Here is an 18776-nt window from a genome sequence, read left to right as displayed (position 1 = left end):
AGCTTTGAAATCCCTTAGAGTAGGATCCGCTCCAGGTGGTGATGGATATACAGTAGAATTTTATAAATCTTTTCAAAATACCCTATTACCTTATTTATTAAATTTATACCAGACTCAACTAACTAAGGGTTGTATTACAGGCACTATGGCAGAATTTTTAATCATAGTTTTACCCAAGCCAAATAAAGATCCCACTTTGGTCTCAAATTATAGACCTATTTCCTTAATCAATGTAGATAATAAACTTTTAACTAAGACATTAGCTTTAAGATTGGCTAAAGCTCTCCCTTTCATAATAGGTATGCATCAAACAGGATTTGTTGCTCAAAGACTTTCTTCTCATAATACTAGACTGGCTTTTCATATGTTATATTTGACAAAAGCCATGAATGATCCGGCTTTTTCTGTTTCTTTGGATGCAGAGAAAGCTTTTGATCGAGTGGAATGGACATTCATGTATCAGGCAATGGACTGGTTTGGTATAGGTTCAGGATTTATACAAATAATTAAAACGTTGTATAGCTCCCCTGCTGCTAGATTATATATCAATAATACATTTTCAGAACGTTTTAATTTACGGAGAGGAGTTAGACAAGGTTGTCCATTATCTCCTTTACTTTTTGATATTGTTTTGGAACCCTTAATATTAGCTATTCAGCAGGTAAAGGAGATACAAGGTATACCCCGTTCAGATAGGGAATATAAAATATCAGCATATGCAGACGATATCTTGCTTTATTTGAGAAATCCAGAAAATACCATTCCACGTTTACTTGAATTAATTGAAAAATTTGGAAAATTTTCCGGTTACAAGATAAATTGGAATAAATCAGAAGTTCTTCCACTAAATGTACATTGTACAAAAGGTTTATTTGACCCATTTTCTTTCATTTGGAAGGAAGATGGTATTAAATACTTAGGAATTTGGATTGCAAAAACAATAGATGATACTATGAAAATTAATGAAAAAAATTTATTACAAAAAGTAAAAGAAATGTGTGAGCAATGGAATCCTTTACACTTATCTTGGTGGGGGAGAGTACAAACTGTTAAAATGATGATTTTACCTGTAGTTTGTTACCAAATGGGTATGATACCTATTTTTTTTCAGGGATCTTTTTATAAAAAAATAAATAGGATTCTAACCAATTTTATTTGGCTGGGAAAAATTCCTAGAATTGCTTTAGTGTCTTTGCAAAGACCTATTGTGGAGGGTGGGGTAAATTTTCCAAATTTTTATAGGTACCATCAAGCCTATATTTTGCGACAAGGTATGTATTGGATCCTCCCAGAGCCCATTGATAATATTCCAGATTGGTTCTGGTTAGAGTGGAGACTTATGTTTCCACTGCGTCTTGGCCACATAATTAGTATCAAAATGCCAAGGTTATATAAAGATCATAAAATATTTATGGATACCTGGAAAACTTTAAGGTATATAAATAGTCTGACTCCTATTCCGATAAATAAATCAACAATTCAAACAATATGGTTAAACCCCAAGATCAAAATAGGCGGTTTTAAAATCATTTGGAAGCATTGGATGTTAGCAGGGATACGTACTTTAGAAGATGTAATAACTAATGGTAAACTGCTTGACTTTTCACAATTGCAACATAAATTTGGCTTAAACAATTCACAATATTTTAGATGGTTGCAATTGAAGCAGACCATTCAGGTAGGGTTCCCTGAATGGAAAAATCTTAACAATTATCATAGCCTAGAATTCTTATGCTTTCAGGTGGCTTCTACTGGACACCAGGCCGCAATGTGGTATAAATTAATATCTGGATATATAAATAAAAAACCAAAAAATGGTCTTAGAGACATTTGGAGCATTGAGATTAAGCATCAAATTAATGCATCTCAATGGCCACGACTTTGGTCTTGGAGGATAAGATGTACAGTATCAGCATCTTTGAGACAAACATGGTTTTTTCTTTTGCATAGAGCTTTTTGGACCCCCACACGTTTACATAGAATAGATAGCTCTAAGTCTAATAAATGTTGGCACTGTCATCTTGAGGCGGGGACATTAGATCATCTTCTATTCTATTGTCCATATATATTAATATTTTGGAAATCAATTTGGCCTCAAATAAATAGGATGATGGACAATCCAGTAGCCTTGACTTATGATACTATTCTATTTGGTACAACAATGAGAGCAAAAAGTCAAATTTCGTCACATAATAATAAACTTTTATTCATATTAACTGGAATAGCAATTCAACAAATAACATGTAACTGGAAAAATTATGATAGACTAAGTTATAACTTCTGGTGGAATTCGGTATGCCATATATATAAAATGGAGCGCACAATAGCAACACAGAAAGGATATTTTGGTAAATTTCTGAAGATTTGGAGACCATTAACAGATTTTTGTAATAATTAATAACATTTTCCCATAATAAGAAAATTGGTAAGCGGGGATATGGGTGGGTACTATTTCATTTATCTCACAATTTGTATAAATTAATTAATGTATTTTCAAATACTATGTTAGAATTTCTGAAATATGAAAGGAGGGCTTGGGGAGGGTTATTTTATTTATATATTATCTAAGAATATGAATATATTGTATTTAAAATATTAATGAAAGAAAATCAAGTGTGTATTTATAAGATTATATGTATTTTTCTGATACACTTGTTGTAATATGAAAAAATGAATAAAAAAAAAAAAAAAAAAATTGTTCCGTTTACCACGGTTAATACAGTCTTTAAGATCCCTTGACAGGCTCTCAATTAACTTTTTATCCGGCTTCAACTGCCGTATTTCAGCCTCATTTGCCTCAATTCTTTTTTCCAGTTGATCCACTTTAACATCCATAACTGCCATTTGCCGTGTGAGGCTAGCCACTTCGTCTATAGCCTCTTATATCTTCCTCGAGTTGTTTAAAATAATTTCTTTAATCTGCCTGAGCTCAGCCACGAAATCACTTCTGTCATCTCCCGGCAATGGAACTTTTGAGGGGTCATCGGCTCCATTTTTGATCTTTTAGCGCATCCTGCGCTTGTACTAGCCACCTCTCCCTTCAATTGTTTAGACAATGCCATCATATATACAGAAAGCAAAGTTTCAATTAAAAAATTTCAAGTTTTGTAGCTTATATTTTCAGTTCCTTAACCTGTTATGGAGGAGATGCGCTATCACCCGACATCTTATTGCGGCTCCAAGCCACACACACCCCTTTATTCCAATTTTTATGCTGCCTTACTGAATAAGTCCTCCAAAGTAGTACAACCAATAAAAATACAATGGTTACAATAACCATTATCACACAAAAATATTAGAAGTCTTTCCTTCTAATCAAGTCTACCCGATCAGAATTACCTAGCTGAAGAATATTCTACAAGTTAGACTTTCCTAGGGGCTTGTATGAAACAATCTAAAACCTGGGGAGGGGAGGGGAGCAAACTTTCTGAAACAATCTAAAACCTGGGGAGGGGAGGGGAGCAAACTTTCAGCCCCTGATTTTATTAGGGTAACTAATACAGGTAAGGAGAAATCAGTTTTGTATGCAACAAGAGGCCTGAAGTTTTAAGGGCCTTCTTTTTCTTTAGATATCTGTGTAAATAGGACCAGCCCTACCAGTGAGTTTTATTACATATGGTCCAGTGTTTTGGCACCTTATGCAGATGGGACCTTGCAGTGCATCTGTACATGGCCAAGCATCTCTCCATATCCCCAACAGGCTGTTCCTGTGTAGCTCCCACCCAAGGGTATCTGACACCCTAGGCCAGGGGGAGGCAATTCTGGTCCTTGAGAGCCGGAGCCAGATCAGGTTTTCAGGATCTCCACCATGAATATGTATGAGATGGATTTGTATGCACTGCCTCCTTGAGATGCAAATCTATCTCATGCATATTTATTGTGGAGATCCTGAAAACCTGACCTGGCTCTGGCTCACGAGGACCGGAATTGCCTACCCCTGCCCTAGGCAAACCTCCAACCCCACTGGGCAGCTCAAGGTCCTACCCCACATAGTCCAGCTACAGTTGAGTTGGAATGAATAAATTTTTTTTTTTTTTTAATTCACAACAAGATTAGTTTTCATACTGACAAAACTTTTGTTTCAGAATCATGGCCAATTGGAGGAATTCTAAGGATGACTATGAAAACAGCAAGATGGTAAGTTAGCATTGGTTACTCCAGTGAAATGATGCTCCGAACTTGCTTCCTAATTTCTTGGCTACAGCTTTATTACTTTTATTACAATACATATTAGTAACTCTTTCTGAAATGTGGTTTTCCTTTGTCAGCTTGCACATGCTAAATGCTCTTCTTCGGGACCTCTCTTGCACTTTTTCAGCTTAAAGCCCTAACATTACAGCTTTAAAGAATAGAGATGACGGATAATTGTTGGGTAGGGAGGGGGGTGGGATATTTGATCTGAATGTGTCTTGCGAGAATATTAAGTGATGTTTAAAGTGTAAAATGATTTCATCTTGTATTGCACTTATTGAAAGTTTTTAAAAATGAATAAAGAATTAAAAAAAAAAAAAAAGAATAGAGATGAAACCCTAGCATTATGCGTCAAAAAAATGTATTTCTGAAAGGAAGCATGTTCCTCCAAAAAGTCTCAGGCTGTCTGAGAGTGCTGGAAAGCAAAAGCTGCACTAAAGAAATTGCATAATCAAACTTCTGACTTAACTTGAATCTTTTTTTTTTTCTTTTTCAGGAAAGTAGAAAAAATTCTTGAGGAAAAATGTAAAGAATACCTTAGTGAAAACAAGTTGGCATCCTATGTGGATCACATGAGGGAGATACTGTGGCCCCACGGGAGGCCTGCAGCTCCTAACTCTGAGCGGACTTCTGACATGAAAATAAAAACAAAAGCAAAATCGGAGGCACTGCTCAGTGGGATCACTTTTGATGACTTTTGGAAAATCACTTTACCTCTCATTCCCTCAGGTACCCACTTAAATTGTAAGCTCTTTGGGGAAGAGGCTTAGGAAGGAAGTTATCAAGGTGCAGAAAAAGATCGCTGTTTTCCACAGATTGGTTTCCCATGGGATTCAGCAACCTGTGGTATCTCAGTCCCTCAGATTGCTGAAACCCATTTTAAAGGAATAATGCTGCTTGTGAGCTATTATTCCAGCGACCTGGGAGTTCCTGGCCCAGCAGAACAGAGTCCCACCCTTTGCCATACAGCCACCCCTAGCTCAAGTCCCCTCTCTAGATCAAGTCATGCCCACCTCCCCCTACCCCCTCCCTTGCCCCCTGAAAGACTAATCTTTTGAACATTGGTGGTTTGGGGAGAGGGATGTCTTTGGGCAGGGCGCCAACCTCAAGTCAAAATGGCACCCACTGGTGGAAATTAAGTGAGGCTGCATTAGGACCTTTAAGTCACATTAAAGGCTAAATAACACAGCTTAAAGCCCTAATGCAACTTGGTAACTCCCCTCCCCCCCCACCCACCTAATTGTATCTGAATTCTAATGCTGTAAACCATCTTAAACATCTTTTGGAAATACAGACTAAAAATACAGACATTCATACAACACTTGAAATTCTTTCAATAATATCATAAATATATAAATTAATTAATTTCCCTCCCCCTATCCACCTTTTTGTTACCATTAAACATTCCATATATTTATTATAAACTCATTATTAAATCAAATTTTTCCCTATCCTCCCCCCTCCCCCCTATATGAAAGAAATACCATCAGAGGAAAACGATGCCTATTCATTACAATATTTAACCAATGGCCCCCAGATCTTTATAAAATTATTATAACTACCTTTCTGTAAAGCAAATACTCTTTCCATCTTATAAATATTGTCATCCCCCACAAGCTCCTGTTCACTGCAGCGAGCTGTGGACCCCGTGACCGTAACTGTTCCAAACGTGTACCCTTTAACCAGGGTATCCTTCAAGCCTTCTTAGGCGTCTGCCTAAGGTACAACAGGTTCCATGTCCTTACAGAAACCAGGCAAGGGAAAAGAAATTCACACACCTCCAACACAGATTAGAAGAACAATAAAGTTGTATTTTATTCCTATACTTCTGGTTTACTTTGTCCAGGTATTTATAGCACAGTGCAACAATTTTCATACAGGTTGTAGAAAACACAAAACTTTAGGTCAAGCTGACCACTCTGGTTTTATACATACCAGCCTGTCCAAAAGATAAGCTCAAAATAAACATTTTAGGCTGGACTCTAGTCTTTTTGTCATAGTCCTCTTCACCAGCCTTTGGTGTGTCAAGGATGGCCTCAGCAAAATTCCCTCTCCAGGCAAAGGCAGAAGGAAAAACAAAAACTATACTCCTGCAGTCCAGGCAAAATAAAGTTTACAAGAAACAGAACACAAAGCTGCTGCCCTTGCAGTAGAGAGCTGCACGGGAACGGGGATGACGGGAATCCCGCGGGTTCCCCCTTTGGGTCACGGGGATCCTGTGGGGATGCCCCTTAGGATTGTGGGGATCTCATGGGGATGCCCCCTAGGGTCGCGGGGATCCCGTGGGGATGCCTCCGAGAGTCGTGGGGTTCCTGCGGGGTTGGATCGTAGTGCACTCGAGCCGCAAGGGTAGTCTCCTTCTCCTTACCTGCCCTGTCACAGCACACAGCCAAACGGAAGTCTTCCTGATGTCAGCGCTGACGTCGGAGGGAGGTATTAAGCAAAGCCCTCCCTTCCTCCGATGTCAGCGCTGACATCAGGAAGACTTCCGGTCAGCTGTGTGAGATAGGGCAGGTAGGGAGAAGGCAATGGCGTACGAAAGAGGGGGGGGGGCGGTCCGCCCCGGGGAATGTGCACAGCCGGTCAGGTCCCCCGATCGACCGACAACAGGCCCGGCCGACAAACCTCCCTGCCCTGTAGCCGCGAATCTAAATTACCTCTTACAACAGCTTCACTACTCCAGCTGCTGTAAGAAGGTAATTTAGATTTGCGGCTACAGAACAGGGAGATTTGTCCGACCGGGCCTGTTCTGTTGTCGGTCGGGTGGGGAAGCGCCACAAAGGTAAGGGGCAGGGAGGGAGAAAGAGAAGAAAGGTGGGGTGGAGAAGAAAAGACGCTTAAGGGAAATGGGTAAAACTGAGGGGGGAGAAGGCCGCTGAAAGCACATGGGGAAGATGGGGGGGGAAGAAGGACGCTGAAAGGACATGGGGAAGACAGGGGGGAGGACACTGAAAGGACATGGGGAAGACATAGGGGGGAGAAGGACGCTGATAGGACATGGGGAAAATGGGGGGAGAAGGCCGCTGAAAGGACTTGGGGAAGACAGAGGGGGGAGAAGGACGCTGAAAACACATGGGGAAGACAAAGGGGTGGAGAAGGACGCTGAAAGGACATGGGAAGATGGGGGGGAGAAGGACACTGAAAGGACATGGGGAAGACAGAGGGGGGAGAAGGACGCTGAAAGGACATGGGGAAGGCAGAGTGGGGAGAAGGATGCTGCCTGACAGGACATGGGGAAGATGGGGGGGGGGAGAAGGACGCTGAAAGGAAATGGGGAAGAGAGAGTGGGGAGAAGACGCTGGCAGGGAAGAAGACAGAGATGCCAGACTATGGGGGGAGTGGAGGGAAGAAGATGGGTGCCAGACCAATTTGGGAGGGGGGAGAAAGGGAGAGGCACAGTAACAGAGCAAATGGAAGACACAGAGAGAAGAGAGACAGTGGATGGAAGGAATTGAATGAGAACATGAAGAAAGCAGAAACCAGGCAACAAAGGTAGGGAAAAAAAATTCTTTTTTTTTTTTTTTTGCTTCAGGATAAAGTAGTATATTAGTTGTGTTGATAAAAATTTATAAACATTAGAGGCTCTGGTAGAAACCCGTTTACAAAGTATGTATTCTTCCCAATTAATATTTCCAAATTAATAAAGTCTTTTTGCTTATTTTTAAATGGGTTTCTACCAGAGCCTTTAATTCAGTAGCATAATTAAATGAAATAACTATTTCTGTAGTTTATAGGGATGGGCGGGGACATAGGGGATTCCTCGCGGGGACGGGTGGGGACGGAGGGATTCCTTGCGGGTACAGGTGGGGACGGGTGGGAGTCCTCACGGGGATGGGTGGGACTTTGGCGGGGACGGGTGGGATTTCTGTCCCTGCGCAACTCTCTACCTTGCAGCCCTGCTTCAGAGTGACTGTAGATAAGGAATTCCTCTAAAAGGAGCTTCCCTGTGCTTACCGTTCTAGGGAGCCTTATCTCCCTTAATTAGCCTCCAGCTGGGCTGAGAGAGAACAGACAAATGCTCAGTGATATAGTCAGGGCCGCCATCAGAAATTTCTGGGCCCCTTACTGAGCAATCTATTGGGCCCCCCACGCACCCCTTCCCCCCCACGCACCCCTCCCTTCTACCATGGGCCGAATACACACATACTTTTCTCTGTCGCCACACTCTTTGACCAAAAGATTTGTAAGCCTGCAACCACGTCAAGGTAGACTCTTTCAGCAGGGCCCTAACCTAACCTAAACTAAACTAATCTATACCTATCTATTCTAAACTAACATATGTCTAATACTGAACTAATAACAAACTAACAAACATCTGCATAATAAATAACTAATAAATAATAGTGCTAGTAGCTATAATTTTTTTTGAATGTAAAATCTCAGTTAAGGATTTCTTTTGACCTTTGTAGGCCAGAAGTAGATCACAATTGCACAATATTTTTTGTAACAAGTATTAAATGTGTTTTTATAAATACTGTAAGCTTAATAAATATATCAGAAAAAACTACACATCTGAGCGCATATCTGAACATACACATCTGTATGATCCCATCCTCCTCTGCTTGCCTATAGCTGCATAAGCATGTTAAAAATGTACGATATGTTGATATGTGCACCTTCCTTCCTTCCTTCCCATCCATCCTCCTCAGCCTGTCCTTACACATCCACAGCTGCATGTTAATGATGATGTATATGTTATGATGATAAATAAGTGCATATGAGCACATCATTAACATGCAGCTATGGATGAATATAAAAAAGAAACAATATTCTGTACAATTGTCAATTTATAAATCAGCGTCTTCTCCCCATTCTCTCTTCCCCATTTCCCTTCAGCGTCCTCAGCCCACTCTCTCTCTACTTTCCTTCAGCACACGCACATAAAAACAAGGAAGTAATTTATATAATTTTCATTCTATTCATTCATGGAAATTAAAGTCTAAATAATGCCAGTCACATAACAAAACATGATTTTACAAAAATAATTCCCTGCACAGTCAAGCCTTCAGGGATTACTAGATGTCTTTCAGCAGTTCCCCTCCCTCCCCCTTACCTTTGTGGCCAAGTCAAAAAATCTACCAACAATAAAATTTTAAAAACACAAAGCACGCTGTATGCAGAGAAAATGTTAATTATCATTTATATTCCGCGGGTTTTCAAAGAGGTCAAGGCAGATGACTTTATGCAATGTCACCTCAGTAACAACTATACAAAAATAGACAAATATTCCCCTCCCTTTTTACTAAAATGCGATAGCGGTTTTTAGCGCAGGGAGCTGCGCTGAATGCCCCACGCTGCTTTCAACGCTCATAGGCTCCCTGCGCTAAAAAACGCTATTGCGGTTTAGTAAAAGGGGGCCATAGTGCAAAATATAGACAGTATATATAAATTCTCAAAGCAGACACATTTTGATCACTAAATTGAAAATAAAACCATTTTTCCTACCTTTGGTAATTTCCTCAGTCTCTGGTTGCACTTTATTCTTCTGACTGTGCATCCAATATTTCTTATATTTCTTCCCTTCTTTCAGCCTCCTGTATGCTTCCTCTCCTCCAGACCTCATTCCCTCCCCAAACTTTTTCTTTGTTTCACCCTGCCCCTTCTTTCTTTTTCTCTCTCTCCATACCCCCTTTCTCTCTGTATGTCTCTCTCACCCCGCCCCCTTCTTTCTCTCTCCACACCTTCTTTCGTTCTGTATGTCTGTCTTTCTCTCTCTCTCTTTCCGTGCCCCATTTTTCTTTGTTTCACCCTGCCCCCTTTCTTTCTTTCTGGCTTCCTGTCCCCCTTTCTTTCTTTCTCCCTGCCCTCCCCTATGCCACCACCATTGGGAAAATGCTGCCACCGCCACTGGGGAATAGGCTGCCACTGCCGCCATCGGGAACAGGCCGGCGTCGAGTTCGCCCTGCTTCTCTTCCCCACGGGGCCGACCAACTCTCACCACCCGTCGTCAATTCTAACGTCGGAGAGGACGTTCTAGGCCAGCCAGGCAGCGATTGGCTGGGCCAGAACGTCCTCTCCGACGTCAGAATTGACGCGAGTGGCGAGAGTTGGCCGGCCCCACAGGGAAAAGCAGGGAGAACTTGGCACCGGCCTGTTCCCGATGGCGGCAGTGGCACTCAAGTGGCTAAAGAGCCGCAGTTTGCCGGCCTAGGAAGAACACTGGAGGGTGGCCAGCTGTGCACCCCCTTGGGACGTAAACCCGGGGCGGGGCGGACCGCCCCCCCCCCACCCTGGTATGCCACTATCTGTACCTCACTCCCTCCCTATGACCAAAAATTCTCCTTTCTTCTATTCCCCGTGTACACAACCATCTCTTTCCCTCCCTTCCTCTCTCCCAAGTCCATGCCTTCTGTGTCCAAAAACCTATTCCCTCCCCCACCTCAGCATCTCTTTCCCTCCCTTCCTCTCTCCCAAGTTCATGCCTTGTGTCCAAAAACCCATTCCCTCCCCCACCTCAGCATCTCTTTTCCTCCCTTCCTCTCTCCCAAGTCCATGCCTTCTATGTTCAAAAACCCATTCCCTCCCCCACCTCAGCATCTCTTTCCCTCCCTTCCTCTCTCCCAAGTTCATGCCTTGTGTCCAAAAACCCATTCCCTCCTCCACCTCAGCATCTCTTTCCCTCCCTTCCTCTCTCCCAAGTTCATGCCTTGTGTCCAAAAACCCATTCCCTCCTCCACCTCAGCATCTCTTTTCCTCCCTTCCTCTCTCCCAAGTCCATGCCTTCTATGTCCAAAAACCCATTCCCTCCCCCACCTCAGCATCTCTTTCCCTCCCTTCCTCTCTCCCAAGTTCATGCCTTGTGTCCAAAACGCACTCACTCCCCCCTTTTGTGTTCCGCGTTTGCCTCCCAGCCCATCTTTGCAACTTTCTCAGCAAAACGAAGTTCAAGCCGCGAGGCTTGTCTTTTGTTTCCTGTCTGCCCTGCCGCGCACAAATAGCCGACCAGAAGTATTCTCCGACATCAGCGCTGACGTCAACGGGCAGGCTTTGCTTAAGCCCTCCCTCCGACGTCAGCACTGACATCGGGGAACACTTGCGATCGGCTATATGTGAGCGGCAGGGCAAGCAGGAACTGAAGACGAGCCTCGCGGCTCGAGATGTATTGAACTCTGCGGGTCCCCCGTCCAGCTCTCTCCTGTCCACGTGGGGCGGACCGCCCCTCCCCCTAGACTGTGGCCTAGGACCCTGGGGGAGCCCGGGCCCCCTGTCAGCTCCGGGCCCCTGAATGCAGGACTGGTGGTACTGCCCTGATGGCGGCCCTGGATATAGTCAAGTGCCATAGTTCAATTATAGCAGTGCTTCTGAGATCAAAGCTGACAAGCTTACAGAGATTGACACACCAGCAACTTCAATCTCAAAACTATTAAGCATAAAAAAGAAACAAAGGTAAGAAAACAAAACAGCAAAACACTTTTAAACCTCTGCTTAGTTTGTATCTATTGCCTCCAAGCATTCACTAGGCAGACTAGATACTCCAATGTCCATTGGTTCCCTGTTTGGTAACTCTTGTCTCAGCTTCAATACCCAGCACATTAGACATGTCCACCATGTCCCAGTCGTGGCTTAATCCACCAGGCTTCAGTTGAGGAGAAGCGTGTTCTCTTGCGAGCTTACCCTGGAGCTTCCTCAGCTCCTCCCCCCTCCTGTGTCCCAGCTGCTCTCTTTTAACCTCATTCAACTCGCCCCTCCCTGCTCTGAAGAGGGGGAAGGGAGAGAAATCTTTCTGCAGCTGAGCCTGCTTCTGTGACCACTTCCTGCTTTGAGCCTGGCCTTCTGGGAGCTGTAGTTTCTTAACCCCCAAGTTCCTTGGAGCCCTAGCTCCCTGGCCGATACTGTCTGGCTCAGCAGGCATAGACCAAGGGAAGTCAGCGTTTTCATACTCTGCAGGGCCAACCTGGTCAGCCCTCCTGCATCGGGGTTTACTGATCTTCTCTAACCCTGTGTCAAAGCTAGGAAGAGAGCTAGATTTGTCACAATATGACATAAGGAATTCCACCAAAATGTATAATTAAGATTAGTATAATTTTTCCAATTATTAGTAATATGCTGAATAGCGACTCCCGTCATTATCATTAAAAGTTTGTTGTTATGTTCTGATATTTGACTTTTTTTCCTCATAGACATACCAAACAGAACAGTATCATACAATAGTGCCAAATGGTTTTCTAATAAACAATTTATTTGAGACCAAATAGTTTGAAGTCTTTAATGGCCTTCAGAGCTTACTTGTATTCACACTGCAACCCTTTACATGAAAACGTTTGAACACCACTGCCTTACAGCAAGCAGTAACTAATGGTTAAGCACTTTTAACAAACTAATAGGGCATAGGAGCCAGTTTTATGGGTGCTAAGGGTGACTGAACAAATTTATTTTGTCTATGGAGAGGTAATTTATGTTGGGTCTAGCACCCCACAATAATTTTGAAAAGCTGGCTCCTGTGCAATAGGGTAAGTAACAAACTCTGTTTTTGGTTTCACACACACACACTCAAATGTTAGAGAAACTTCACTACAATTTTTTTTAGTATGTTACACAATCTGTTATAATGTATATTTTATCAAAAAACCCAAACTACTCGGGAGACAATTGTCTCAAATAAAGAATCCCCTAATTCAAATAACAAAATACTGATAGAATCCAACAATATATATCATATATGATAAAATCAAAAAACAAAAAGTACCAAAAAATAATACTAATATTGTAAGTGTTCAGTCTGAAACACCCATCTTGCACTGGCAGTGCTGTAACATGTAGGTGTTAAATAAACATCATAGCACCCCCCTGCCTACCAGCCACTAATAACAATCATGTATTAATTCTAACACAATGAAAATAAGATGATCCAACTTATCTTTCAGGTGGCTTGCTGGACTATCTTAGTGGCAGGGTGTCTCATCCATTGCTATCACTGTGCAGCGCCGCCGGGATAACTGTGTGTGATGCTTGTTTTATTAGTGTATATGATGCATTATTATTTGTACTGTGCACCTTTGGGGTACGCTGGTGTTGTATTTGCTGTGTTTGCATCAATAAAAATTGTTTGAACCTAAAAAACAAAAAACTCAAAATCCCAATAATGAAAATCAAAAATCCAGGCAAATCATGAAAAATCAAACAGTCCAAAATCCTTACTCCCTCAACAACGATCGTGTTTCACATGTATTGCTTCTTCAGGAAAATCTATATATACCGCATATCAACAAGGGATCAAAGAGGAAAAAGAATAATGAACCAGCGTGGCTCTCTGTAGAAGTTAAGGAAGTGATCAGAGCCAAAAAATCCTCGTTTAAGGAGTAGAAAAGATAAAAAACGGATGAAAACTGGAATAAGCACAAACAACATCAACACAGGTGCCATAAGGCAGTAAAAAGGGGCCAAAAGATACTATGAGGAAAAAATAGCCAAGGAGGCGAAAAACTTCAAGACGTTCTTTCAATATATTAAAGGGAAATGACCCGCGAAGGAAGCTGTGGGACCATTGGATGACCAAGGAATATAGGGAGCACTAAAGGAGGACAAAGCAATCGCCAACAGACTGAACACGTTTTTTGCGTCTGTATTTACGGAAGAGGATATACCGGAACCCATCAGGCTATATGCTAGAAGTGAAAACGGGAAACTGACAGGGTTAACGGTCAATCTAGAAGAGGTATGCAGGAAGATTGATAGGCTTAAAAGTGATAAATTCCCGGGACCAGATGGTATCCATCTGAGGGTCATCAAGGAACTGAAAGGGACTATAGCTGAACTGCTTCAACTAATAGCCAATCTGTCGATCAAATCGGGAAAGATTCCGGAGGACTGGAAGGTGGCAAATGTTATGCTGATCTTCAAAAAAGGTTTGAGGGGAGACTCGGGAAATTACAGAAAGGTGAGTCTGACCTCAGTACCGGGAAAGATGGTAGAGGCGCTGATAAAGGACCGCATCACTGATCACCTTGACGGACACAGTCTGATGAGGACCAGTCAGCACAGTTTTAGAAAGGGCAGATCTTGTTTGACAAACTTGCTGCACTTCTTCGAGGGAGTAAACAGGCAGATAGACAAGGGCGACCAGGTCGACATTGTATATCTGGACTTTCAGAAGGTGTTCGACAAAGTTCCGCATGAATCACTACTTCGGAAAATTGCGAGCCATGGAATCGAGGGTGAAATATCCACGTGGATTAAAAACTGGCTGGAGCATAGGAAACAGAGAGTGGGGGTAAATGGGCAATACTCGGACTGGAAGAACGTCACTAGTGGGGTGCCGCAAGCTCGGTGCTTGGACCTGTGCTTTTCAACATCTTTATAAACGATCTGGACATAGGTACAATGAGTGAGGTGATTAAATTTGCAGACTATACGAAGCTATTCAGAGTAGTGAAGAAGCAGGGGGATTGCGAAGATCTGCAACGTGACATAATCAGGCTTGAGGAATGGGCATTGACATGGCAGATGAGGTTCAACGTGGATAAATGCAAAGTGATGCATGTCGGTAACAAAAATCTCATGCACGAATACAGGATGTCCGGGGCGGTACTTGAAGAGACCTCCAGGGAAAGGGACTTGGGAGTTCTAATCGACAAGTCAATGAAGCCATCCACACAATGTACGGCGATGGCGAAAAGGACGAACAGAATGCTAGGAATGATAAAGAAGGGAATCACGAACAGATCGGAGAAGGTTATCATGCCACTGTACTGGGCCATGGGGCGCCCTCACCTAGAGTACTGCATTCAGCACTGGTCGCCGTACATGAAGAAGGACACGGTACTACTCGAAAGGGTCCAGAGAAGAGCGACTAAGATGGTTAAGGGGTTGAAGGAGCTGCCATACAGCGAAAGATTAGAAAAATCAGGCCTCTTCTCCCTTGAACAGAGGTGATTGAGAGGGGACATGATCGAAACATTCAAGGTACTGAAGGGGATAGACTTAGTAGATAAGGATAGGTTGTTCACCCTCTCCAAGGTAGGGAGAACGAGAGGGCACTCTCTAAAGTTGAAAGGGGATAGATTCTGTACGAACATAAGGAAGTTCTTCTTCACCCAGAGAGTGATAGAAAACTGGAACACTCTTCTGGAGTCTGTCATAGGGGAAAACACCCTCCAGGGATTCAAGACAAAGTTAGACAAGTTCCTGGTGAACAAGAGCATACGCTAGGAGGGCTAGTCTTAGTTAGGGCGCTGGTCTTTGACCAGAGGGCCACCGCATGAGCGGACTGCTGGGCATGATGGACCACTGGTCTGACCCAGCAGCGGCAATTCTTATGTTCTTAAGCAAGAATAAATATTTCAAACCCACTTCTATGATTCCTCTGAAAGTCACAGTTTCACAAGTTAAAAAATCTTAAAACATTAAAGATACTACAATTTAAATTACCTTGGAGCTCCAACTAGATGACAAAAGAAAACGCGGGCATACCTGATTCTGAGTAAGCCTGGTTGAGCAAAACGTTGACGCTTTGACATGACGATTTAAAATACATCATCAATTAAATAGACTTAACTCTGTGATAGGATAAACACTCCACCAATCCCCATATAGAGAGGGAATTTATTTTTCTTTCTTTTTTTTTAATATTCTTTATTCATTTTTAAAACTTCAGTTGTGCACAAAAGATGATGCATTTACATAAATTAATATAATTACAGCACAATATACTTATTAGAATAAAGACAAAACTTATTTTCTCCTACCCATTTTCAATTTACAAATATCTCATAAAATACTTGTAATCAACCCTTCTATATTTCTTAACAAATGCCAAAACATATTCCCCCTCCCCCCTCCCTGGATGTGCATGTTTTCCCCAAATTATACAAATAAATCAATCTTTACAATATTTAGTTAATGGTTCCCAAACTTCCATAATTTTTTTTTCTTTATTCATTTTTAAAACATATACAATAAGTGAAATACAGAGTAAAGTAATCTTTTTACAATATAGACATCACTTAAAATTTTGCAAATATTCATGCTTATTAATACCCTCCCCTCCCCCCACCAAAACTTTTCCAACAATTTTTCCAGCCTTATTTACCTCCCACCCCTCTCTGGATGTGCATATTATCTAATAACAAATCATAACTATAGAGATTCTACAAAGGACGTCAATGGGCCCCAAATTAATTTAAAGTTTTCATTATTCCCTAATATAGCAACATTCATTTTCTCATATATATATATTAGACATAAACTTGCCCATCAAAATGTAAAGATGTGAAGATCCCAGTTTTTCCAGTTTTGTATAATCAATTGTATAGCTGTACTTGTCATAATTAAAAAGAGACGTCTTTTATGTTTTTATAGGGGATCTTTGATATGCAAAATAGTACCACAAATTATAAATTTTTTATAATAACCCTTCTGAATGGCCATAAACTTTTCCATTTTAAAGATGTAATATAGGGATTCCCACCAGAATGAATAATTTAATCTATTCCAATTTTTCCAATTCTTTAAAATAAGCTGCATGGCAACTCCCGTCATTATAAACAAAAATTTGTTATTTTTTGCTGAAATTTAACTTTTTGCCCTCATAGATGTTCCAAATAAAATAGTATCATATGATGTGTCACTGGATCTTCTAATAAATTATTAACCCAAATTGATCTCCAGAATTTTAGTATCAAAGGACAATATCTAACGTCCCTGCTTCCAGATGACAATGCCAATATCTATTAGATTTAGAACTATCTACTCTATGCAAATGAAGTAGGGTCCAAAATACTCTATGTAATAAGAAAAACCATGTTTGTCTCATAGATGCAGACATTGTACATCTCATTCTCCAAGACCAAATTCGTGGCCATCGAGACACAGTAATTTGATGTTTTATCTCAATGCTCCAAATGTCACGCAGACCAGTTTTTGGTTTCTTATTCAAAAATCCAGATATTAATTTATACCACTGAGCGGCCTGGTGACCCAGGAAGTCTACCTGAAAACATAAAACGGGCAAGCTATTTTGAACCTCCAAATTTTTCCATTCAGGGAACCCTTCAAAATGATCAAAAATGATCAAAGCCCTCAAGTAAGTGAAACTGCTAAGTGATGTGGACATGGGAGGGGCTTGAATAGATGTGGGGTGTGCCCAGCACTTATGTGCTAAGATTACAGAATATTATTAGTTATGCGTACATCTATCAGCGTTTTGGCATGAGCATTTATCTCATGGCATAAGTATTCACAACTAAAGTTGGGCGCTAGTATTCTATAACAGCAATTATGTGTGTAATTGCCAATATAAAATTTGCGCTTAGTGCCTAGCATTATTTGCATCTAATTTTAGTTGACCTTTATAGAATTACTTCATGAGTATCCCAGGTTTCATTGGTTGTTAAAAACTCTATTTTTCTGCATTTTTATAGTTCTGAAACGGATCAAACTGAAGCCAAATTTGCACAATATATTTCAAAATGCTGATGACAATGAAAGACTAATTTATGTAAGTAGAAAATAATCTCAGTTTATAAAACCCATATAAAAGGCACAAAGGAGACCTTAAGCGATAAATTATCTGTAATGAATAGACAAATTCAATGGTTATGAGGCCATATTTGCTAATACAGGCACGCAAGACAATGACCTTTATAGCATGATTAGTAGATTCTGCTGTAAGGGATGTTATAAATACTTTAGCTAATGAATAAATCCACGGTACTTTTAATGAACCATTCAGAGGGTAATTTTATAACAGACTAGTACATACATGAGGGAAAATCATATTTAACATCTATCTTGTTTCCTTAGGAAATCTCTTGCAGAGTTTAAAGCTCAAATTTTTTATTTATGCTGATGACATTATTATAGTCATTCCGCTACCTTGTTTTACATCAGAGTTTTTAAATTCTCTATCAATTATTTTAAATCAGGTTGAACTTTGGATGTCTGCTTTTAGATTAAAGTTAAACTCAGAAAAAACTAAATTTATCTTAGCAGCTCCTAACGATAAAATCAAGGAAACTACGATACAACAACCTATTTATAAAATGGAGAGGGTGCTTGCCATGCAACAAGGAAATTATCATAAGTTTAAAAATATTTGGGGGTCATTGATTATTTATTCTAATGATCAGACATCTTAAACACCTTAGTATTAGATAAGATAAAGGGGGGGTGAGAGTGGGAAAGATAATAATTGATAATTGTTTATTATTAATATATGGGTGGGTGGGAAGGGATTCTTTTATATTTATATATTTTAAGGAGTATAAGTAAGTTTGTCAAGTGATTAGTTAAAATGTTTCTGACTGACTATTATACACTTGTAATATTTGAAAATGAATAAAGATTTTTTTTTTTTAAAAGGAAACTACGATACATGTGAATGGGATGGATTATTGTATTAAACAATCCCTTTTTTATTCATTTTCAATCTTACATCAAGTGTACAAACAATAAAACAATATAATTAAACACATCACTTGATATTCTTTCTAATTTGTCTTACAATACATAAAATTACCACCCTTCCCACCCATCATTCCTCTATTATTTTCCCAATATGAATAATAAAACATTATACCTCCCCCCAACATTAAACGGTGTAAATTTCAATAGAAAATGGTATTTACTCATTACAATAAGAAGTTAAT

At 40.7% G+C, this 18776-nt stretch overlaps 1 protein-coding gene across 7 annotated transcripts in view; it reads left to right on the top strand.

Moving 5' to 3' along the window:
• Positions 1 to 18776, top strand: part of LOC117361316 — a 192098-nt gene that overhangs the window by 159757 nt on the left and 13565 nt on the right. For 6 of the 7 annotated variants that reach the window (XR_004539627.1, XR_004539626.1, XR_004539623.1 and 3 more), the window contains 3 exons: positions 4086 to 4137; positions 4688 to 4920; positions 17550 to 17626. Coding sequence is in view for 1 of the 7 variants with exons in the window: in XM_033946481.1 (XP_033802372.1) it covers positions 4086 to 4137; positions 4688 to 4920; positions 17550 to 17626 (362 nt within the window). In the remaining 6 variants the exon portion in view is untranslated. The remainder of the gene's footprint in view (positions 1 to 4085; positions 4138 to 4687; positions 4921 to 17549; positions 17627 to 18776) is intronic. The other variant, XR_004539628.1, reaches the window with a different exon arrangement.

Source organism: Geotrypetes seraphini, chromosome 5, assembly GCF_902459505.1.
Source record: "Geotrypetes seraphini chromosome 5, aGeoSer1.1, whole genome shotgun sequence".
NCBI lineage: Eukaryota > Metazoa > Chordata > Amphibia > Gymnophiona > Dermophiidae > Geotrypetes > Geotrypetes seraphini.
Note: the sequence above shows the minus strand (reverse complement) of the source record. Positions and strands in the feature narration are given on the sequence as shown.